General features: G+C 43.4%; 2 protein-coding genes across 3 annotated transcripts; both read left to right on the forward strand.

Annotated features, from left to right (window-relative positions):
• Positions 1-1,891: 1,891 nt before the first annotated feature.
• ppp1r18 (protein phosphatase 1, regulatory subunit 18) lies at positions 1,892-11,771 on the forward strand. Of its 2 annotated transcripts, XM_035620546.2 has the most exons (3): positions 1,892-5,908; positions 9,436-9,655; positions 11,009-11,771. In XM_035620546.2, exons 1-3 carry the CDS (start codon positions 1,961-1,963, stop codon positions 11,026-11,028), a joined length of 4,188 nt encoding a protein of 1,395 aa, XP_035476439.2. In that variant the 5' UTR covers positions 1,892-1,960; the 3' UTR covers positions 11,029-11,771. The 2 variants fall into 2 exon arrangements, with proteins under 2 accessions (XP_035476439.2, XP_035476438.2); XM_035620545.2 differs by having other exon boundaries at positions 9,436-11,771.
• A 1,110-nt stretch (positions 11,772-12,881) lies between these two features.
• Positions 12,882-22,366, forward strand: cratb (carnitine O-acetyltransferase b). The gene is made up of 16 exons (XM_035620548.2): positions 12,882-13,011; positions 13,130-13,326; positions 13,693-13,926; positions 14,057-14,175; positions 14,861-14,914; positions 16,040-16,205; positions 16,673-16,847; positions 17,224-17,314; positions 17,699-17,786; positions 17,895-17,995; positions 18,839-18,958; positions 19,634-19,756; positions 19,883-20,018; positions 20,183-20,245; positions 20,341-20,478; positions 21,518-22,366. Exons 2-16 carry the CDS (start codon positions 13,276-13,278, stop codon positions 21,719-21,721), a joined length of 1,863 nt encoding a protein of 620 aa, XP_035476441.2. The 5' UTR covers positions 12,882-13,011; positions 13,130-13,275; the 3' UTR covers positions 21,722-22,366.
• Positions 22,367-23,337: the final 971 nt, after the last annotated feature.

Here is a 23,337-nt window from a genome sequence, read left to right on the forward strand (position 1 = left end):
GAAATCTTACTTCACCATCTGGAAACACGGAAACCTCATCTACCAATGAGGATTATCCTTTTTTCTCAAGGTGGTTTTACTACTGTAACAACTGAGACAACTCAATGTAATGATTTTATTTTTATCAATATTTTTTAAATTTACATGATTTTTTTTTTATGAAATATTTTTACACAATATTTTTTAAAACACTCAATTCGTTTTATCAGAGTATATTTTTTATAGTCTGTTACAAACCATGTGCCAAGAACATTTATTTAGTATTTTTCAGCAGAACTGATTTCGACTGTAATATTCACAGTGACAATTTTTTCTCCACAACTTGTAGCTACAATGAAAACAAGTGTCCAGGTATTTCTGAGATTGTGAACTATTGCAAAACACTGGAAATTGAACTAATTGCATCTTTTATAGCGTATTTAATATGATAATCTAGGTAAAACGTCAAAAAGTGAAACAGATGATTGGCAGATCATTTTCCTAAATTTATCCTTCATTCTTAAACTTGTGTTACACTGTGTAATCTTTGATTCCATGTGTATTGTGGTCTCATGTTGTAGGCGTCACTGTAAAGAAATTATAACTTTCAGCATCATTTTCAAGACCATGTTGAATAAATGTAATAAGCTGCACTGCAGGTAAGATGTTTTCACTTCTTCTTGATATTGACGTCGTCTTAACCTCATCAAATTTTATTGTTACTTTAAAAGCCCAAGTCACACTAGTTTGAAAAGCCTAAACATATTGATATTAATGCGCTGGACGGAATATGAGAAACCATTGAAATGTATTATAAATCGACAGCAGAGAGTCTCAAAGAGACACGATGCAGATAATACCTGACAGTAGATGGTATATTGCAAATGTAACTCCCAACAAAATGTAAATTAGTTCAAATGAGCTTCCTCCTGACCTGCTACATTAAAATGCTACTTATGCATCTATAATAATAATCGTCATCAAATAATAATATCCCTTTGAATAACATTTTGTTGAAATTACTTCTGTAAATTTACTTAAATCGTTTATTTCTTTTACTGTGATTTCCACCACGTCCTGACTTGAAAAAAAAAATGCAAATATCAGGACAGAAAAATACAACGCACTTTAATTGAAAGCCATGCAGGTATAAACTCTCCTTCACAGACCCGACTCCCTCCAACTCCTCCAGCTCTTTTACCAATTAGGCCCCGCGGGACGGAGGGATGAGACGAGGGGGGGATGGAGAGGGGGGAGGTTGGTGCCCAGGCAGACGGCTGTGCTCTTTAAACGCCTTTCCTCAGGGCCGACAATATGGTGTGGGCCACTAAACACTCCTGACGGAATTTAATGTAATTATCGGATTAACCGCGCTGCTGCTCCGACGCTGCAAATATTTACTACTACACCGACGACGGAGGTGTTTGCATGCTGTCAGGTCGCGGGGCTGATTTGACTGGGTCTTCTTCTTTTTTACAATCCCCTTGTTTTTTGACGGCATCGATTCGATTGTTAGTGACTATTCTCCGTCGAGCAGCGGAGCGCATTACGCACGGCCAAGGCGCACGAGTGGAGATGACAACTGTCAAGTCGAAGCGGATGCACTGATATCGGAGCAAAGACGGGGGGTGTTTTGGTGAGTTTAAGTTCACATTTTAATCACTAATGCGGTAGAGGATAGTTTTGTGGTTACATGTGCTTGATTTTCTGCACGTTTGATGATCTCATCTTGTGTGAGACCCAATGGACAGAAGATAAACTACTAGGAAAAAAATATATAACCCTGTGATTGTGTATTGCTTCACGCTCATCGAGTTTCTTGTAAGTTTTACCGTATTACATGTCAAAAGTTACATTTCCGGGCCTAAAATGATCATGAGGTAGGACTGATTTAATTTCATCGTTTTCGCAGACAAGTCCCAGAGGCTTCGAAGAGGACGAGCGCCAACCATTTTGTCCAGAAACCTGCACCCTGTCTGTTATGTCTGTCTCCTCTCTGCCGGAATGGAAGCAACTCCTGCTGGAGAAGAAGAGGCGAGAGGAGGAGGAGCGAGAGAGGAGAGAGAAGGAGGAGGAGGAGAAGCTTGCCAGCATGCCCGCCTGGAAGCGAGGGATCATCCAGCGGAGGAAGGCAAAGCAGGACAGCGTGGGTGACAGGGAGAAGGAGAGAGACGTCTGTTTCCTGCAGGTGGATTTCAGACCTGCTTCTGATGGTCTGAGTGACACAGACAGCTCTATGACGGTTAATTTGTGCAGTGAGCCCTCACTCAGTCCAGATCCGGGCCTATGGCTGGACGCAGACCCCAAACCAGAGAGTCAGGTGTCTGTGGAAACTATAGTTCCACTCCATGAAAACCCATTCATTCGCACGCAGAGTGCATGGAGGAAGGGCAGGGATGCAGATGTAGGGAGCGAGCCAGATAGTAAAGAGAAGGAGAAATTGAATCCCAGGGGTCAAGACGGAGAGCCAGGCAGAGGACGACATATGGAGCTGAAAAGAGAGAGGTTCAGAGATTTGAGTGAGGGGCGGGAAAAAGAAAGAAGCAGGGACAGGAGTCAGGGAAGAGAAAGAGATAATAGCAGGGAGAGATGGGAAAAAGATAAAAGCCAATGGAAAGAGTCTGCTAAAGATGCAACGAGGGAGAGGGAATTCCTCAAAGTAAGAAAAGATGAGGAGGAAAAAGAAACAGATCCACCATCTGGATCTGTCTCTCCCCACGTCCCTTGTCTGCGAACCATCCGAGCTGACAACATCATCATCATCGAACAGGACAGGAAAGGTAGCGATGACAGAAAGGGCATATGGAGGGAGATGGAGAGGGAGAGGCCCGAGGAGGACCACCAGGTGAAGAGAGGGATGAAAATGGACCTGAGGGAGATCCTGGCCGGAGGAGGGAGCGTCACAGAGATCCGAGCCTCTGAGGTTCTGATCATACAGCCCTCGGCAAACCCTGAAGAGAGGAATACAGGAGGAAAGGGGAGAGAGGATGGAGAGATGAAGTGCAGCTTGGATATGCGGAGGGAGAGTAGGGAGCTCCGAACAGACATTTCCTGGCTGAGAGAAAAAGAGAAAGAAAGACCATGGGGCCAGGCGACAGTTATTAAAGAAGGCTTGAAGGACAGCTCGGATGATAATGTGTTTCTTGAGAGAGGGGGGAGGGTCAGCCAGCTGCTGAGCAAATTCGGAGAGCTCCCTAAGCCGCCATCTCGTTCCAAAAGCTCTGATAACTTCCTCCGGCCTGGGAGGAGAAAATACTCTGATGAAGATGACCAACAGTCTGAGGAGAGGAGGGCAGACGGGAGGAACATGCTGTTGAAAGGCGTGCCGAAGCGCTCGTTCAGCTTCTCCGATCGAGTCGTCTGTGCAAAGGAGAACGGTTTAGGTGACGAAAGTTGTTATGAGAGGAAAACTCGTGAGAGGACACATTCAGACAAGAGCGTGGCGCCATGGCTAGAGGTGGCAACAGCAAAGATCAAAATGGGGTGCGCACTGCTTTTAGATAAAGACAAGTCTGGAAAGCATAGGGATGGATATGGTAAAACTAACGAAAAAGGGGGGCCGTCGCAGAAGAGAAGTGATGCAGAAACGTGTGTCTCCATCCAACACAGGAGTGAGGTTAAGAAAGTCGAGCATATTGACAAGAGGGCTGCAGAGAAGTTGGTTGATGGAAATGGAGATGAGGGGTTCACGGCTGTGTCTGTCAAAAACACAGAGGGGATCTCGTTCGCTAGAAGAATTCCAATCCGGCAGGATGGGAAAACAAGAGCTGAAAGAGAAGCAAAGCGAAGTTTGGAGAGGGAGCTGAGTGTCGAGAAAGATCCAGAAGAAGGAGTACAAATTGAGGCACAACTTGGCGACAAAAAGGCGTCTGATTTTCTCAGAGCGGATGGATTCGAAAGCGCAATCCCACTTGAAACTATGCAGAATTACGTCATGGCCCCATCAGCAGACGCGGCAAGTCCACGCCTCACTGCTGAGAGTCACTACAGACATGAATCAGCTTTCACAGAGTGTTCCAGTCTACTCTGTACAGTCACAGATAAAGCCAGAGACCCCCACCGAGGGCCAGAGTGGAGTGGTGCAGGACCGCAAGGACCCTACCAAGCACACTCTGTTTTGTCCCAGCAAACGGAGGATCTTTTGAGTAAAATAGAAAAAATAGGGGACACAACTGTTTATAGCAGCGAGAGAGGGGACAGGGCGTACAAGGATTCTCCTGAACCGCCCAAAGAGTGCAAAAAGGAAGGTCAACATTACGACGTCGGATCAGAGAGCCTCATTCATGACGCAACACCCAGATCTCCAAAAAGGGTCGCTCCTCCAGGTCCCCTCGAGATTCAAATCCCCAGGACTGTGTTTTATGTTGCAGAAGAAGTGGCGGAGAGAAAAAAGGTTGTGGGTCAAAACAACGAAGAGCGAGACTGGGAAGGAGGACAAGGTGTAGAGAGGAGGGATAGCTGGAGGATCGGAAAGCCCTTGAGCCGAATCGAGTCCCTGCGAGAGAAAATTAGACAGAAAGAGCTGGAGAGGCTGAGACAAAGGGAGACACGGGATGGAGAGGGGAGCGAGGCTGCAGAGGTCAATGAGACTCAGACAGCTGGGGAGAGGTATGACGAGAGGGGAAGTGAAATAGAGCCAGAGTGGGAAGCTGCAGCTCACATGCGGAAGAAGGTGGTTGAAGCAGATACAGTACAGGAAGACGCAGCAGCGCAGACATCCATGGCTGGGTTTGACGTCACGCAGGAAGTGATGAAAACCTACCCTCAGCTTCCTGTTTCTGTCCCACACTCAGAAGCCGACAGAGGAGAGGAAGTAACAAGTGGGTATGCCACCGCTGCTGCCGAAGTTATCTCTGACAGAGCTCAGATATCTGATGAAGAAGACGACCCCCTGCAACATGAAGAAGAGCAGCTGAGGTGCGACAAGGGCCGACGCGAGAGCAGAGAAGAAGAGAGGGAGGTGGAAGAAAAGGCGCTGTCAGTGGAGGAGGCGGAAGAATATACATCACCCCTCGATCCCAAACAATCTCTATCCCCTTCGCCCTCTCATCCCAACTCCCTCGCAGCCATGAGTCGGATCTACAACTTGGAAAGTGTCCGCTCGAGATCAGGTTTGTGTCTGAGGGAGAGGACTGTAGACATCCCGTCTGTGCAACTTGTAAAAGTGAAGACCCACATATCAAACGCACAGCAGGGGGACAGCAAAGCTCTGGCAGGTGAAGACATTTGTGCGGTTCAGAAGATACAACGACAGATAGAGCAGTTTCAGCTGAAGGAGCAGGAAGCACTTAAGTCTAGTACATCGCCAAGCACTTCTCTTAAGGACAGAGAGACGAAAAGGCAGCAAAGCCCAAGAGGAGGGTCAAAGCACCAGGTAAAGGACGATTTCCAGACCCAGGAGAAGGATCAGTCAGAATCAAACTACAAAGCGTCGCCTCTACGTGTTTGTTCTCCAACATCTCAACTCAAACAAACTATAACCGTCAACCACTCATTTCTCAGGACCCAATCCCCAGACAATTCTCTGAGACCCTCTGATTGTGCCCCAACGCCTGCTCCCTCTCCAAGCTCCCCATCTCCTACCCAGTCTCCCAGTGTCTCTCCATCACCCAGCCCATCACCCACGCTCTTCTCCATCAGGAGTGCCTCTGGGGGCAAAGTGAAGAGAGGTGCCACCATCACAATAAACCCAAAAAGGAATGCTGCTGGAGAAAGAGGAGGAGGTGGAGGAACGGGGTCCACAGCAGGGTCCACAACATCAGCAGACTCCACTCCCGCAAAGACTACAATGCAGCAGGCCCAGGTAGCCCCCGCTGCGGCCGAGCCAATGAAGAAGAAGTACCCCACAGTGGAGGAGATCCAGGTGATTGGTGGATATCAAAATCTGGAGAAGTCTTGTCTGGTCAAATACAGAGGGACCACGAAAAGGGTGAGTGGAAACTGTAGGGTTTTCATTGTTCAGCCTTTCACTCAGATAAATGCAGAAGAAAAGGCACCAAAAAGCATAGAATGAATCAGTCTCTCCCAATAATTCTGTCTTTGTCATGGAAATTGGGACACGTCAGGTTTGGAAATGTTTCAAATATTTTCAGACGCATGGTTGCTCCGCTCATGAAATTAATTCAAGGTGGGCCAGACGGTATCACCTTGTGGCACCTGTCTGACGGCCACCCGGTCTTCAAGCAGAATCCCCTTTCACTGCGAGAACATCCCTTTTGATTGAGAAGAGCGATCACTGAGACCAACCTAAGCCGGTTAAAGCCTTATCAAGCACGACATCTTGATTCTTAGCCATAAAATCCCGGGGTGATCTGCTTTGCCACTTGGTTCTGCCATCTTAATTCTTTGCAGACTTTTGACTCTTACCCTCTGATAATGATTCACCACACTGCACATATTTAGTCAAACATGTATAGGCGGTGGCATTGTCAACTCATTCTGGTATGTGACCTAAAAAAAAACACAAGTTGACAAAGCAAACTGTCAGCAATTGTTATGTTTTGGACTTATAATACAAAAGAACAGTGCTTCGTATCACTCCTTAGTTTCGGCAGTATGAGACAGTTTACTGTAATGTTGCAGTTTTCACTAGAGACATAAAAGTGTAGTAGGAAACCACAACGACAGAAAACCTGCTTCCTTGCAGTTAGTCTACCGAACACACCATGTGGTGCCTCACTGTTATTTTAACTAATTAATTCTGCGCAGGGTCAAGTGAAACTCCAAATCAATCTCTCCGTCACCAAGGTTCATTTTAGGACTTTTTCATTTCCTCTATTTTGAACTATTCCTGAAGACAAACTTTAAACTTTAAAAACATAAACGTTGCCCTTAATTGCACCATGTGATACACAAGGGATGTTGCGTTCATGGGTTTCACTGCACCTGACTGCCTATTGGAAGAATTGCATTGTTTTTAGTGTTATCTTTTCTATGTTAAGAGCTGTTAAACTGTGTGTGTTGCAGACTGCTTCCTCGTTTCCCTCGCACCAATTCTGCCATTTTTTGTTGAGTCAGCCCTCCCTGCCTCTCAGACAAATCTCTCTTTGTATCTTCTTGGCACCTCCGTGGGGGTTTGGTTTGTTAGACTGGAGTCTTGGCAGACACTTTTTGACCGCGCTGACCTTCCACTGTATGGCGCGTTGAGTGTTTCTCTGACAGCAGGCCGCCAACTCCGAGCTTGACGTGGGTGAAATGAAAGGAGAACAGAGACAGAGAAGAGAGTATATGTGAGGAAAAACCTGTCGGAGGTCTAACACGCCATCGAGAGAGAGAGAGACAGAGAGAGAGATAGAGAGAGAGCAGATAAAAATCACAGTTTGACATACTGAGAAGATTAAAGGTGATTAAAGGATTGTATATTTGGTCAAACAGAAACTCCCAGTAACACTACTTGTTTTTGCTCACTTCCTCTTCAAAAACTTCTGCACTTCCTCCGAACAAGAGACAGAGATCGACAAAAGGAAGCGACGTGGTGTTCTTTTTGATTTTTTGAAATCACACTGAACAGTTTTGCTTTTCTACAGGTATTACTTTGGTTTAGCTCTGGGAACACAGTTGGGTAATTCTTTCCCCGTTCCGTGAGCGCAGTCGTCTTTAGTCGCGGTGAGTGACGACTTGGTGATTCTCTGACCACCTGTCACTCTCACATCGACGCCCTTCAGGCTGTTTGACGTCAGGCCTCCTTCCCTCCCCCCACTGAACCACGCCATCGCGGGGGTCAGGGGTTTAACCTGAATCGACTCACGAAACAAAAATCTCCATGAACTTTAAGCTTCTCTCTGACCTTTTTGCCCAACTCCATTTAATGATTTATTCATTAATATGACATTTTTTTTGGTCTGAATTACCTTTATTATAAACATGCACTATTAATAGGCTCTGGAAAATTGTCAACTTCAACTAAAGAAGCACGTATTTTGTTTGTCTGACGTGAAAACTTTGCTGCACAACTCTCAGAAACCACTGTGAACCCAGACGGAAACTTAAACGCACAGCGTCACTTATCAACCTGTGTGTCTCTTTGCTTCTCTTACTCTTCTACTCTTTCAGTTTCTGTCTCTCACCGGGTGCCCTCTGCTGTCCCGCTGTGCTGCCTGGGTTAATCAGGTTCAGGGAGGGAGGATTAGCCTCCTGTGCCTGAGCATGGTTTTCCCCAGCCTCGCTAATGCAGAGCTATTATCTGCACTACTCTGCAGACGGCCACAGTCACAGGGTGAAGATAACTCGTATAGCGTGCGTGCAGTCTGCTGTCTGCAGGTCTCAGGCTCCGTCCAGATCACGTCTGTGCTTCTGGGCGTGTTTACAGTGCAAGCCTAGGTCTCGGAGAGCTGAGCTGCTGTTGCAATAAGACACACGGTGGATGTGCTGCTGTTTCCCGTCAGATTTAGGCCATGTGTTTACACCATGCGGACCTTTGACTAAACAAATTCCACGCAAGAATCTGTGGGTCCAGGGCAAAGATGAGCTAAGCACAACGAGGCCTTGTTTTCTGAACCACTTTGGGAGATCTCGTAAATCAAACTTGTGTTTCTGCTCCCGCTGCTGAACAACACATCAGATATGTATTTCCCTGAATAATTAATAACTTGTGAGGTGTTCGGTCGGCAAGTGCTTTCACACAGGGAGTATTTCTGCTGTGTTAAGCCTCGTGCTGTCAGTTAACATTACACTGACAGTGTAAACACTCCTCAGTGTTTCCAGCCTGTGTTTAAATTTGACCATGTACGCATGTAAGAAAAATCACCTGATATAGCAATATAGCAATTACACTGCTGAACATTTACCTTTGAACTTTTACCTTTTTGTAATTTCCTTTGCTATTTGCATGAAATGTTTTGATTTTGATTACTAAAATAATTAGTAAAACAGACACAATCTCCTTTAAACTTATATTTTTATTCTTCAATCTTGATTTAAAGATCTTTTGACTGTTGAGTTTTGCTGTCATATTCGAGGTGTGAAGCCTATTTTAACTCCTGATGTCTCTCAAACAAAATTACAGATAACTGTTCTGAAAGTATTTAAATCTGCTGTGTAGGAGTGATCAGCAATGAGTCAACTTTTTTGCTATAGTTGTGTCAATCAAGTCTCGCAGGTTTGCTTGAACACAAAATATGCAAAACCTTGGACACGTATACGGCAAAAGCTACAATAACAACAAGTGAAAAAAAGCATTTGACGGGAGCTGAAGGTAAAGCGGGTCATCCACTGGCCACAAGGTCAGTGGTTTGATTCCATGCTCCTCCAGGGCGCATGTCGAAGTGAAGACACACCGCTCCGCAAATTTCCCCTGACGACTGTGCCGCCAGTGTCTGAATGGGATGGGGATGTATAAATGATAGAGACGTGCTTAGTAGTGCTGTATGAATGTGTGTGTAAATGTGCGAATGTGACTAGAAAAAGCGGCATATACAAAAGCAGTCCATAAACCTTCCCCCCTCCTCATGTGTGCAGGTGAAGGTGTGTTTCGACGAGGACCAGCTGGAGCAGGTGTGTGAGTACCCGTCAGAGATGTCCATGTTGGCGTGTGTCCCACACCCCCATGACGTGGGGAGGCTGGAGAGGCAGCAGGGAGAGGAGGCGCAGGAGGAGGAGGCTGATGTGGACGGAGGAGCGATCACGTTCAAGAGCACAAGGAACGCTGGGGCCGCAACGGGACAGGGTCTAAGAGTGGGTCAGTGCCGCCCTCTTCTCAAAAAACATAGTGTGTAATGAGATTTTCCATGATCTCATGTTAAACTCTCAATTAGTTTAGACGTCTGGACTTACGTAAAAGATAAGGATGGTAAAATGTTATATTTTTCAGCAAATTCCATGAAAAGACCAATGAATTTATCCAAAGAACAAGTATTGACTTGTGTATCCAAAAGCTAATACGGCTTATTCTTTTGTGCCATACTACTCCAGTGTACTACTACCCCCCCCCCCCCCCCCCCACATAGATGAGCCACACCATGTACTGGACATGTCCTTTCATTACAAAGAACATGAGCACTGTGTTACACTTAATACCATAATACTCCCTACCACAAAAAAGTATATAAATCTGCAGTTCCTAATAGCTACATTCAGTAATAAAAGCACTATTTACTCATGTGACTGACAACAAGAACCTCCAGCTGTTTTAGTATGAAACAAACAACATTGATTTGCATCGTTAGTAGGATCCAATGAGCTTTGGGCTACAGACAGGCTAGTGATTTGAGAAAGTATAAATGGAAAATGGCTACTGAGTCAGTCTGCAAAAACATTCTCTCATTTACTCTGTACTGCATTCAAAACATGAATTTTGTATTTGTACCATTAACTCCTGTACCAAAACCATTTGGTGTGTACTCCGACAGAGGACGTCAATAATTAAAGATGGTGAAACACATCTTCTGAGCTAGCTTGCTAGCTAGCTGTGTTAGCAGGTTTTTTGGTCACTATCGTGACATGAAGTTTATTCAAACATGTACATTTATTTGTACCGTCAACTCCTTTCTTGTACCTGTTCTTGGAATTGAACATCATTTAACTGAACACAGTTATTGAAGGGGAAAAATATATATTTGAGCTAACGGTCAGTTAGCAAGCTAGCTGTCAACAGGACAGGAAGTTTGTACAAATTGTGTATTTATACCATCAAGTCCTGAAAACCATCTGCAAACCATTTTAAATGCTGATCTGACTTAATATATATATATTTTGTAAATGGGGTTTGTTGGCAATAAGCAAAATCTGGAATAACACCAGCACTTTAAATAGATTAACTGACTAACTATCAGACAGAAATAAATATAAGAAAATAAAAGAATCACATGCAACATTATGCAGCAATAAAAAAAAATCTAAATTGGATAAAATTGATGATTATTGGAGAACAAATGGAATGGTATGATGTTGCATTCATGGTTATCTAAAAACCATTAATGTAACTGTTGGTGAATGGGATTAAGTCAGCTCCAAATATGAAAAATGGAAGAAAAAAAGTTATAGTTCTAGATTCACCTTATTTACCTTCCATCTCCATCTCTCTGTCTTCCAGATGAGTCTTGCCCTCGGTGATCTTCGCCAAAATTGCCCTTGTGATGAGATCACCAACGTTTTGTCGAACAATATTCTGAGGTTTTTATCGTGTTTTGTTTCATTTTAATAACTGAGCATTGAAGTGGGGTGTTTTGTGATGATGGTGTTTTGTTTTATCTATAGTTATTGCATCAGAATGAATGATTGCTGTGTAAGAAATGTACAGTTCAGGTTGATTTATCCAGTTGTAAAAGAGACATGTATTTGTGTTTATTTTCAGGGAACTGGAGGGACAAATGTGAATGTATAAGAATGGTACATATTGTAGAATTATTACAAAAACCATTTTGTAATATAAAAAAGACCCTCAGGTGTGCACTGTTAGGTGATGAAGGATCATTTGTCTATGCAATGCAAGGAAACTTGACAATATTCAAATTTTTTAGTTACTGCAATTGATTTTGTCTGTGTTAATTATTTTCTAAATTTAAATCAGCACTGCCTCAGCACAGAAGAGTGATGTTTATATCATCTGTTTTTTCGTGTGCCTGCTGGATTTGCCCATACAGATGATATAAAATGTAAGTTCATGAATATATTTGACATTTCTTTTTGTTGTGTTGAACGTTGCAGGAATGAGCTTCGTTGTAACGTGAGGGGTCTTTGTCTTGTGTGGGGGTTTATTAGAGCCTTACTGTTCAAAAACAACTCTGCTAACAGTACAGTTAAAGTGTATATGGATTGAAATAAACACATTATTTTGTTATCTTTGTCATGTGGAAGCAGAGAGAATTGTGTGAGTTGAAATCCCTGAGAGGAAGAAAACTTTACAACCTAAACAATTCAAGTAACTTCAGCATTTTACAGCCGCTATCTGACCTTTTAGCCGTATAACATTTATAATGTAATCCATACAACATATTCCTTGTTTGTAAATAAATATCTTAATGGGGTAAAAGAAGATGTTTATTATACAAATTATGTGCACATTCTTAGCAAATATTTCCCATCTTTTCTATGATGGTTGAGGAAGCTGGCTTCAAGAGAGAAAAATAATCTAATAAATAATTCTGAAAAAGGGTTTTTCTGTTTACTTTTATTTGTTTTTGTCATACAAGACAGGAATTCCCCAAAATATCAATATAAAAAAAATTACAGTCATACCAGTGCATATATATATTCCATATCAAACTATTAGATTTAACAGATGCCAACTCATCATGACCACCAGTCTTTTGATTAACGAGCCCTCTCTGAACATTGGGAAATGATTTTATTGTATCATATTGCATCTTGTGTGTATCTATCATTAGCCACCCATGATCTGTACTTATACATCGTATATCTTATCCTTTAAGGGACGCGGTAAGTCTGACATTGGGCGAGACACCTTCAAATCAAACCCATTACTGTCCGCTGTCCTTAGTTTGCCTCTTTTCTCTATCTAGCCTCCGCCCCTCTCAGACACTTTGAATGAGCATGGTCAGAAGGGCTACGTCTTTGGCATTTGCCCCCCCAAAAAAGCGTTTTTTTTATTTTTGCAGAGGCTAGTTGTTACTCCCTGGTTCTGGTTGCCCATGCATGTTGTCTGCAGAGTTTATCATTCATCCAGGTCCCCGGTTATCCACAAGGATGTTGAATCAGAGGCTACTGGACTTTTTGGATGTAGTTTCCTCGAAGACGGAGGGTGGTCGACACATGGATGAGAGGTGAAACGTGCTCAGGAAACTACAACCGACTCCAGCTAATTCCGATTCGACACCCGTGCATCGACCAGCAGTTAGTATTCCATCAGTGCCTGGTGCCTGTGTCTGAAGGGCTCACACTTTTGAGGCCCAGCCAACGGGCTTGGAAAACACACCGAGCGCCGCGCTGAGGCGCAACAGCGACGCCCCGCGGACGCGCGCGGTACTGCACGCGGCAGCCCCAAGTCACGTAGCTGTTTACGGAAACACTTTGACGTCAACACGTGTGCGGGCTTGTCCTGTGTGTTGCTCCGGTCCAAGGAAGTTCCGACAGTCGGTACGTGTGTGTGTCTGCATGCTCACGGTGTGAATTAACAAAAAGGGTTGGGGTTCCCCCCCCCCTTTCTTGCCTCGTTGCACGTGTGTTTTCAACCAAAAAAAAAAACACGCACTAGGATCCACCGAGGCACGGGGGAAGAAGTTCACGCCATGATGGGGCTGAGCTTCACTTCGACGACCTGACCGTTGTGGAGAACTGTTCGCGCAGCCTGCTCGGGAACACGGATGCAACGCAGCGGGGAGTTTGTGATTGTGTGGAAACATGATTGTGAGGAGAATCCGACCAGGGTCCTGCAGAGCATGGCTGTCTCGGGTGAGTTTCTGTTTTCCTGGTTTTTGTTGAGTTGGTTCCTGTTGACACACATTGGCCCCTTATCGCCACCTACAGTGTTTTGTCGGGTCTGTCAAACCAAGAAGAAGAAGAAGTATATTCATGTTCATACCGTCATATTTCTTACACTTCCTCTTGCTGGTACGCCCAAGTCGTTCCCTGCACCGTCGCTGGCATTCGTCCAGACTTCCATGGTTGCCAGTGCACAGTGTGCTGACGTGCAGAGTTGCTGCACCGACACTGTAATTACTGGACTCGCCTCGCGGAGTTTGCATGAAGTGCATGGAACATAATCACACTTTGCCCAGTTTTTACAGGAATCCTCTCAACTTCTCATTCTCCTCGCAGGTTTCATGGGGGCAGGAGCTGAGATTCTCCTCCTCCTCCTCGTCCGTGCCCCCCCAGCCGGTGCCCCCGCTGGCCCACACCCTGCAGGGCTACCTGAGGGCCCTGGAGCCCCTGCTGCCCGCCGACGAGCTCAGCCACACCCGCCGGATGGTGCATGAGTTCGGCCGGCCGGGCGGCCTGGGCGCCCAGCTGCAGGACGGGCTGGAGAGGAGAGCCAGACACTCCAGGAACTGGGTTTGTGTTCCCCCGTGTCAGCGTGGGACGTGGGACAGGTGTCAGAGACGGACGTGGGAGTGCCAGTGTCAATAATGTGTGTGTGTGTGTGTGTGTGTGTGTGTGTGTGTGTGTGGTCTGTCCCCTGCAGATCTCCGACTGGTGGGTGAAGTGGGCGTACCTGGAGAGCAGACAGCCTCTGCCCGTGCACTCGAACCCGGCCATCTCCCTGCCGAGGAGAGACTACAACGACTGGAGGAGCCAGCTAGTGTGAGTCAGCTCAGCTCAGCTCGTGCTGCACTGACCATGACACCGCACGGCAGAGTAGAAACTACAGGCTGGTTAAATGTCACCTCTTTACACTTGGAAACATGGACTTTGTTTGTAGCACAATAAGACCTGTTTCCTACTGAAATGATTAGGTAACCTATAGATTGAGACATTATCAGTTGATTGTTCCTGTTTTTGTGTATAGTTTTAAAATGGGAAATAAACTTATTCTGACTTTGTTTCTTAAACAACTTCTCCTCAGTCTGACAAGACTCCACTGTGCGATATTAACACATGTATCATTTCATCATATTTATTAATTATAGGGTTATCATGTCACCTTAAAATTACTGTGCAATAAACATCATATCTATCATACCACTTAATACACTGTACGATATTTATGTTATTTATCTGTTATGACAGTCATCCCTATAACTTCTTTATTGTCCCTTCATGTGCTGAATAATAATAACGAATAATTAGAATTTGGTTGTTTAGTTGAGATTGTAGAAAGTTACAAATGTCTTGATGCATCGATTTCACCTGAAAAACACAGGAAAATGCTATTTAGTCCTGCTTAGTGATTCATTAGTATTCACTGCAGATTTTACTGAATATAAATTGATTGATTTGAATGTTTATGATAAGAATAACAATGAAACATGTTTGTCTCCACTTATAGGTTTGCATCCAAACTTATCGCGGCAGTTCTGGACTTCAGGGCCAAAATAAACGCGTAAGTTTTAATTTGTATCACTTGAGCTGGAGTCAAATAAACACTTCTATTTATTGATTGTGATTTTTGAAAACTAAAGACAACATTGCCCTACACATTAATATAGCACTGAATCCTTTGCATGTATTAAATATTACAAAAACAATATTAAGAAAAAGCATGCAGATCCTTCACTTTAGGAAAAGTAGTCTAGCACTGTGTAAAAGTATTCTTTACAAGTAAAAGTCCCGTATTCATAATTATACTTAATAATTAAACTATTGTCATTGTTTTCCCCGAGCATTGCATCATGTTTCAGCTGCTCATCGTATGTTATGTTTGAAAAATAATGTGCAAAATATGGAAAATGCCTTTTATCTACAGATGTAAGATGAAATGAAATAGATATATTCATGTACAAGTACCTTACAGTTACAGTACTTGAGTAAATGTACCTGTTCTACATTGCATCAGTGGATCTGATGCATTTTTATTTCACGCTGCCGTCAGTTTAAAACAGTGAACACGAGGGAGAACAAATTATAAAGGATGTTCAGTCATTCAATAATAAACAAGTTACCGTAGCTGTTAATTATCTGCCACAATCGGAAGAGCTGGTGATTAACTTTGAGCTGAGCTGTGTTCAATCCTCTAACCTGTCGTCCTGCAAGTCTCTTTCCCCGCTCGCTTCTATTTCAGTGCTTCAACTTCGACTGGCATCGCCTCGTATTTCTTCCTCTGCATTAAGTTAATCTCCGTCTAAATTTATCTACTCTCTCACTGTCTGTCACTGTATCCTAGCAACGTCAACAGCTGCAAACCGCTGAAACACGTCTGTCGCGGGAAAAAATTCCTGGTGAAATATAAGCTGCGCGCAGATGGCGGCGTTAGTCCTGTTGTATCATCGGGACATTTATAATAGTGTCATCATCATCTGATGGTGTCTATACGACAGTGTGCTGCCCTGCGCAGGCAGAGAGCAGTCACTACACAACCAGTGACCTTTAAAAAAAGGCTGGGCGTGAAATTGTAAAAACAGACGGAAAGGTTCTGCGTTGATTTTTCTTTTTAGGGCTGATTATTTTACGCCTAAAATGAGTTTTTTGGACCATATTTTACTGACGTGTGTCTCCCTCTCTCCGTCAGCGGCCAACTCCCCGTGGAGTACATGCGAGGGAAGCCTCTGTGCATGGACCTCTACCCGCTCCTCTTCTCCTCCTGCAGGATCCCCGGTCCCAAGCACGACCACATCGCCCACCACGGCCGCTCCCGCCGCTTCCCGGCGCACATCACTGTCGTCAGGAACTACCAGGTGGGATGAAGAGGACGCACGTCACATATTTTCTCTCTGTTGTTCTCTCGGCATCAGTTTTCGACGCAGCGGTCGTGTCCGGTCTTGTGCAGTCACACCTTTTTTTTTTTTTACAACCGAGCCTTGTAAACAGACAAAGTCACGTGGGCTTTTCTATTGCACAGAGTTTTGGCAGCGTGTCGTCCTGTGATTTTCAGAGATTCTGGCCGACGGAGGAATCAAAACAAGTCTGATCTCAGTACTACTAACTAAACCATAAGCCTACATTAGATGCATGCGTTCGAGAAATGGCTTAATATGCAAACTGTCCCAGATGGTCTTGGTGGTCATCTCAGTTGAGAGTTTTTGACCTTTAATCCTTGAGGCCAATAGACACAAATGTGTTTTCTGTAAACGCAACGCGCCCTAATACAGTCTTGTATGGTGGAAAACAGTCTGAGTTGTTTATGGGACTTTTTTGTGACCAGTTCTTCCAGCTGGATGTTTACAACAGTGACGGCTCCCGGCTGACGGAGAGTCAGATCCACAGCCAGCTGCTGCGGATCCGCTCGCAGTCCTGGAAGACCGACAAGGAGCCGATGGGCATCCTGACCAGCGAGCACCGCCACACCTGGGGACAGGCCTACAACCGCCTGCTGAGAGGTAGATACTGTACCAGGAGGACAGCTCACACTCCCGTTAAAATGGTTTTTATGTGGCGTTTTATCAAACAGTATATTTGCCAAAGGGGAAGAATAAAGGATCGTAGAGTCTTGAGTCTAGACAAAAAATGACAGATCAGAGAGAAAAAGACAGAGCTCAGCTTTTTACAAGTTCACGTTAGTTTCCTCTGGTCATTTCAGAAATCATCGCTGATGTTTAGATACTATTCCTTCCAGGGTGCTGTTGGTTTCCATTTCATTTCATTTCATTTAATTGTATAGATAACATTGTCTTCTTCTTCGTGTTGTGACAGACTTGTGTTCGATGCTCAGTGTTTTGTTTTTTTAATTGTCTCTCTCGTCCGTGTGCAACTCAGATAAACTAAACAAGGAATCAGTGCGGATGATAGAGACGGGACTCTTCTCCTTGTGTCTGGACTCTCCGGTGATGAGGATATCAGATGAGAAGTATGCACACGCGCGCACACACACACACATGCACGCACACTCATTTCTCAGGCATTTCTGTGTTTGCTGAACATGTTGTGTAATCCTCAGATATCATTTTGTCGTCTGTAGACACATTACAATTGCCACTTCCTCCATTTTAAACATCGTCTAAGTTGCTCCTCGTTGGCAGCTTTGTACCCGATGAATAATAAATTACATGGTTAATAATTGTTAATGATTATAGGCTGGTTATATTTTTGATTACACGTTTGGTTGTTTGCTTTTTAAAACATTAAAATATGGTGACACATAAAATCAATAATTTCTCTGAGCCTCATGTAGCCACTTTCTTTTCTACTCATTATAACGTTGCTCCTGTGTTGGTCCAACTTTGATTGACAGGTACGCGAGCCGAAAAGCGGCTCAGATTCTGCACGGGGGCGGGACGTTCTCCAACAGCGGCAACCGCTGGTTCGACAAAACGCTGCAGGTGAGCGGCGTGACGGAGAAACGGTCGGATTGTTTACGAGATCAGCCGGCGTGGCACGGCGGTCGCCGGGCTTAACTGTTGTGTGTTTTGTGGGGTTTTCTGCGACAGTTTGTGGTGGGCGAGGACGGCTCGTGGGGTCTCCTGTACGAACAGGCCACCGCCGAGGGTCCGCCCATAGCAACACTGCTGGATCACATCCTGCAGTACTGGTGAGACAAAGGCGTTTAATGAAGAGCGGGACGTTGTTTCCAGATGGGTTTTTGTTCCTTAATTATTTTCTATATTGGATATGAATTTGCTACTCTCCAAAACAGAAACAAGCAGATTTTGTCCAGTTGTTAATTTTGTTTTTGGCAGTAAATAGTTTACCCGTCACACCTCAAATGCCTCTGTAATACACAGTGTTTGGTTTGACCTCGCTGGCTGCCGTACGTCTGTTAGTGGGATAAATTGCAAAATATAACAGTCACTATATGTTAGAAAATCATACCTCACTGCTGCTGTATGTCCCACAGCATTTTTTGAGCAATTTTTTTTCTTTTGCTTGTCAAATTATTCCTGGTAGGTAATCTTTTCATATTTTTATCAGCGTTATGGATTTTTTCAGGGGTAAGATGCTTATTAGAATGGTTGTGTATTTCCTGACCCACATCAGATCTGAACACTGATTTCACACAGAACATAAGACGACGTGGCAACTTCATGAAAATGTTTATTATTGGCTTGAAGCAGTAGAGCTGCAGTAAATTCTGATTTCAGAATTGTGTCGTAATGTTCATCAATATCTTTCCATGGCCAGTTGAGACGCTGACCACAAGAATTGTATTTATTTTTTTCACACTGTCTTTGTTTAGACTTGAATATATTTACTTTTTTGATGCATCCACATGAGACTTTCTCATGAAAAACCCTGGAACAAGAGGCCACATATCACTGGCAAAGAGTCAGCAAGGTTGTGCTAAACCTAAGAATGGATCATTTGTAGAAAAATAGCTGGATTTCTGCGTTACATGTGTGACACGCTCAAGTTATTTGTCTTTTCTGGTCTGCAGTGAGAAGCCAGACCCAAAGAGAGCGCCGCTGGTCCCTCTGTCGATGCCCAAGAAGCTCTACTTCCACATAGACCGAGAAATCAAGCGGGACATCGAGCACGCCAAGCAGAACCTCGACATGTGAGCGCCTCCGTGTCGCCGCGCGGGGCAGACTCAGTGTTTTTTAGCGTGAATGTAAAGAATACATTCATCGTCGTGGGGGAAGAAGAATTCCCCCTCGCTGCTCAGATGTTTGCTTTTCAAATCTTAACAAAGCTGAAGTGAACGCTAACAAAACGCCACAGGAGTGTAAACACGCTTATCTCCTTTTTGCGTTAATGTAACCTTGACAAAAAAACTAAAAAAGAAAGCTCGCAACTGGCTCCACTGGCATTTTTGCACCACTTAGAGGTTGTTATTGTGATCCAGGCCTTTTTTTACCTTAACACAAAGCCTCCAAATCCTAGTATTTTTTTTCTTTCACGCAGTGTGGACTATAAATATCTAAGGAAGGCTGCATAACAAACTACAACATGATCAGTCAACACTTAAAAATCTTTAACATTACAAGTTATTTTAAAATTATTCTATTATTATTCTAAAATTTTTAATTCGATTTTTTTTGTTATCCATACATTTTTTGGCATGGTAAGTAGAAAAGGCAGCGTTGACACTTTTTTTTTATATTTGTCCAACTTCCATCTTTTAAAAGAGCAGCAGCACATCTTCATTTATTAAATGTTAAATGTTTGTATGCGGTTTGTAAATTTGCTTCCGAGGACTGTGATGCTCAGTGGCGTTTTGAATTTCCCGCAGATTGATCAACGACCTCGACGTCAACGTGTTCAACTTCAAGAGGTTCGGCAAGGAGCTTCCCAAGGAGCACGGCCTGAGTCCGAACGCCTTCATCCAGGTCGCCCTGCAGCTCGCCTACTACAGGTTCGGCGACATTAACGTCATCCAAAGATTTAGATTTTGCGCGACGAGAACAATCCACCACTATTGGAAACGCAAAGGACTGAAATTAGCAGCGTTTGTGTTTCTTTTTCTTTCTTCTTTTTGAAGAGTTCACAGTGAGGTCTGTCCGGCCTGCGATATCGCGTCTCAGCGGATGTTCCGAGGAGGAAGGACGGAATATATTCGCTCGCCAACAAACCAGACGCTCAAGTTTATTCTGGCCTTTGACGATCCGACTGTATCGGTGAGAAACACACACACACACACACACACACACACACACACATTCCGTATCGTCTGGGAATTGTTCCACAGATTCAATTTTTGGCTTTAGGTGATTTAACAGGTGGGAATTGTGGTTGTGGCTTGTAAACAGAATTTTTTAATTAATTAATTTTTGTGTTGCAGCGGGAAGTGAAACTACAACTGTTCAGAGAAGCTGTCGACGCCTACACAGCTCTGACTGATCTGGTAAACACCAAAAGTGAACGAGATCAGGCAAACTGTTTTTTCCGTCTGTTTTTGGCTGATACAAACTTTTTCTCATTTCCTCGTCCTCTGTTCAGACACTTAACGGTCACGGCGTTGACCAACACCTGCTGGGGCTCAAGCTGCAGGCCATCGAGAAAGGAATGACCATTCCCAAAATCTTCATGGACACGGCGTACGGGCTGGCGACGCACTGGAAACTGCGCACAGGGCAGGTGTGTTCCCTGCGCCGGGGTGTTTGTCTTTGTCGATGTGATTTACAGAAGGTCATTGAAAAGTCCTGTAGGGCAACAGGAAGTGGGATTTTTTTTTTGTTTGTCATATCGCTGCGAAAACGTGAGAGGACTTTTTATTTTTCTATCTAGCAACTCCCCCCTGTTGTGAAGAAGCACTTGATGTTTTCTTTATGTGGAACATTTACCCCCACTGTTAATGCATTCTGGGAGTTTCCAGCTCCTTTATGCGGAATTTCATGTGGATCTTATGACCTGTTACAAGTTTCCTGGTTTTGTTTCTTTTCACACTGAAGCTCCGTCCTGTAAACTGCTGTGCTTCTTTCTTAATTTGGTCAATCCCCCTTGATCAAAGTCGACACTTTCACACCTTTTTTATTTCTTTGTTTTTTTTTTACATACAATGCAATGAATAATGACACTTCTTTTGTAGAATAGATTCATTAAGATGATCTTCTAATTTTAAAAAAGGGATTTAATCTTCGGTCCAATTTAAGAAGTTTGTCTTTGTGGATCTTACAGTCAACAAGGTGGGGAAGAAAAAACAAATTCATCCTCATTCATTTTTATTTTACTTATGTTCATTTTGGAAACCACTGAACTATAATTGGTAAATATTATCTAATACGGCTGATGTCCAGTGATATGATCATATTGTTATAATTTAGAAAAACTGCAACTAACATTTAGTTTCATTATTGATTATTCGGCTGACTGGTCATTTATTCAGTTGAGAAAATGTTAGAATATTAGTTCTCAACTCAAAGATATTTAATTTACTTCTGTTTAAAACACAAAAAGCTTTCAGGGGCTGGAAATTACTACAGTTAGTTTGAATTAGATTTTCGTTTTTGTCTGATGTGACTCCTATGGGACACGTGTTGAACAACATTTGACTAGTTCGCATGTGATTTTTATTACATATGCCATTTTCGATTAAGGAAAGAGATTGTTTTCAGCCCCGTACATTACGCCTGTACAGGTTAAACAGTCGTGTTCTCCTGTCTCTCGTCCCTTCAAGGTGCCTGCGAACACGGACAGCGTGATGTGTTTCGGGCCCCTCGTTCCCGACGGTTACGCCATTTGTTACAACCCCCAGGCGGACCACGTCCACTTCTCCATCACCGCCTTCAACTGCTGCGAGGAGACTCATGCGGAAACACTAGCCGTCACCCTGAAGGACACCTTGTGTCAGCTACAGGAGCTGCTGCAGCCTACTGTGTAGAGCTGCTCCGACACGTGTCCGACTGGATCCACCCACTTGTCCACTTGCACCAGGGCAAAAAAAACCCAACTTTTTCTTTCATTTTTAATTCTTGATGAGGCTTGTTTTTTTTCCCACGCACGTATGCCACTTCTTTCTGAGTCTGAAATCAGACTCTCTGATGTGCTTCTGAGGCTTCTTTTTTTTGAATAGCAAAAGTAGAGCAAACACGCTGCGCTATATTTGCTACAGCAGCTGCACTTTGTATTGTATTGGTGAAACCAAAACCAAATTAGAGTCAACCTGACACTCCAGCATTAATCAGATCAAGCCAAAGCATGTGTTGAATCTGACCGTGCTCCTTTTCCAAGTCAGGAGATGACCAGTATCCTGTCTAGTTCCCTCTACGGAGACTAAATACGCTTCATGTGTTGCACTGCCGTTGTTTTTTTTTTCGACAAATGTTAATAAATCACTCTGATTGTGTTGGATCGACGAGTCTGAAAGTTTGAAAAGGACCAAAAGTCAGAGAGCTGGTTGTTACTGGTGATGGTGTAGAGAAAAGAGCCATTTACCATTTACTGTCCGTCGATCTGAATGTGAAGAGGCTTTTGTTGTTCTGCTCTCAGCCTGTGCGACTAGTTAATAAAGCCTGTCATCACATCATTCCTCATTTAAATGCTTTGTGTGTTACAGAGAGTATAACAGAGTTTAGGAAAGCTACGAGAGTTATTTCAGCCTTGCAGTAAAACCACAAACCACAAATCCATGAAAGTCATTGTGTGCCAGTTTGTTCGTGGTAACATTTTAGGGGATTTGTATGTCAGCAATTAAAAGTAATTTGAATATGTTTACTTAAGGCAATAATGATGGCAAGTTTTTAATGTTTTCTGACATCTTACACACAAAGAAAAAGACATTCCAATGTATTATTGAATAACGGTACAGTTACCGAGGTTTTGTCTGCGTTAATTACTTCACGTAAACTAAAACAATGAAGGTGTTCAAACTAAATGATTTATTTGTCATAAAATATAATTCTGAACAGGCGGCCATGAAAACCAATATAACATATTTTATGCTAAACTACACTTATTTGCTCAGGAGAAATAAACTTAACACTGAAATTACCCACGTGGGAGAACCCCGCAGAGCCATGACCTCATCATCAAGGAGCCAGTGTGGGATTACATGAGGAGGCAGAAGACAAAAGAACTGAGGCAAAATTCTACAAAATGGTGGGATTAACCTTCCTGCAGAGAGAACCATGAAAAACTGAGCAAGTAGGAGAATGAATGCTTCAGGTGGTAATACCAAATATTGATCCGATTTAGTATTTTCATTTCGTTATTGCCCTTAAGATTTAAAAAATAAAATGGAGGCATGACTTTTGAAAGCATCCTCTTTTTTATTTTCTATTGCTTTTATTCTTTCTTATTTGTATTAACCGTTTTTATGTGATGTCTTCTTTTACTTTTATTTCTCACTTGTTTTTATCTGCTTCAAGGTATTTCTGCATCAGTTTGGTCTGTCAAAGCCCTTTGTTTTTAAATGTGCCATACCAATAAAGTTATTGTTAATATTACTATTGTTATAATTATTATTATTATTATTATTATTATTTTAATTTCCCCCTT

This window comes from Scophthalmus maximus, chromosome 22 (genome assembly GCF_022379125.1).
Source record: "Scophthalmus maximus strain ysfricsl-2021 chromosome 22, ASM2237912v1, whole genome shotgun sequence".
Lineage (NCBI taxonomy): Eukaryota > Metazoa > Chordata > Actinopteri > Pleuronectiformes > Scophthalmidae > Scophthalmus > Scophthalmus maximus.

Bases quoted from the DNA above. Each gene is read 5' to 3' on its own strand.
- ppp1r18 (XM_035620545.2), top strand. From the start codon at position 1,961: ATGTCTGTCTCCTCTCTGCCGGAATGGAAGCAACTCCTGCTGGAGAAG. The intron at 5,909-9,435 runs GTGAGTGGAAAC...TCATGTGTGCAG, and splicing joins ACAGAGGGACCACGAAAAGG to GTGAAGGTGTGTTTCGACGA.
- cratb (XM_035620548.2), top strand. From the start codon at position 13,276: ATGATTGTGAGGAGAATCCGACCAGGGTCCTGCAGAGCATGGCTGTCT. The intron at 16,848-17,223 runs GTAGATACTGTA...TGTGCAACTCAG, and splicing joins CTACAACCGCCTGCTGAGAG to ATAAACTAAACAAGGAATCA. The intron at 20,019-20,182 runs GTGAGAAACACA...TTTGTGTTGCAG, and splicing joins TTGACGATCCGACTGTATCG to CGGGAAGTGAAACTACAACT.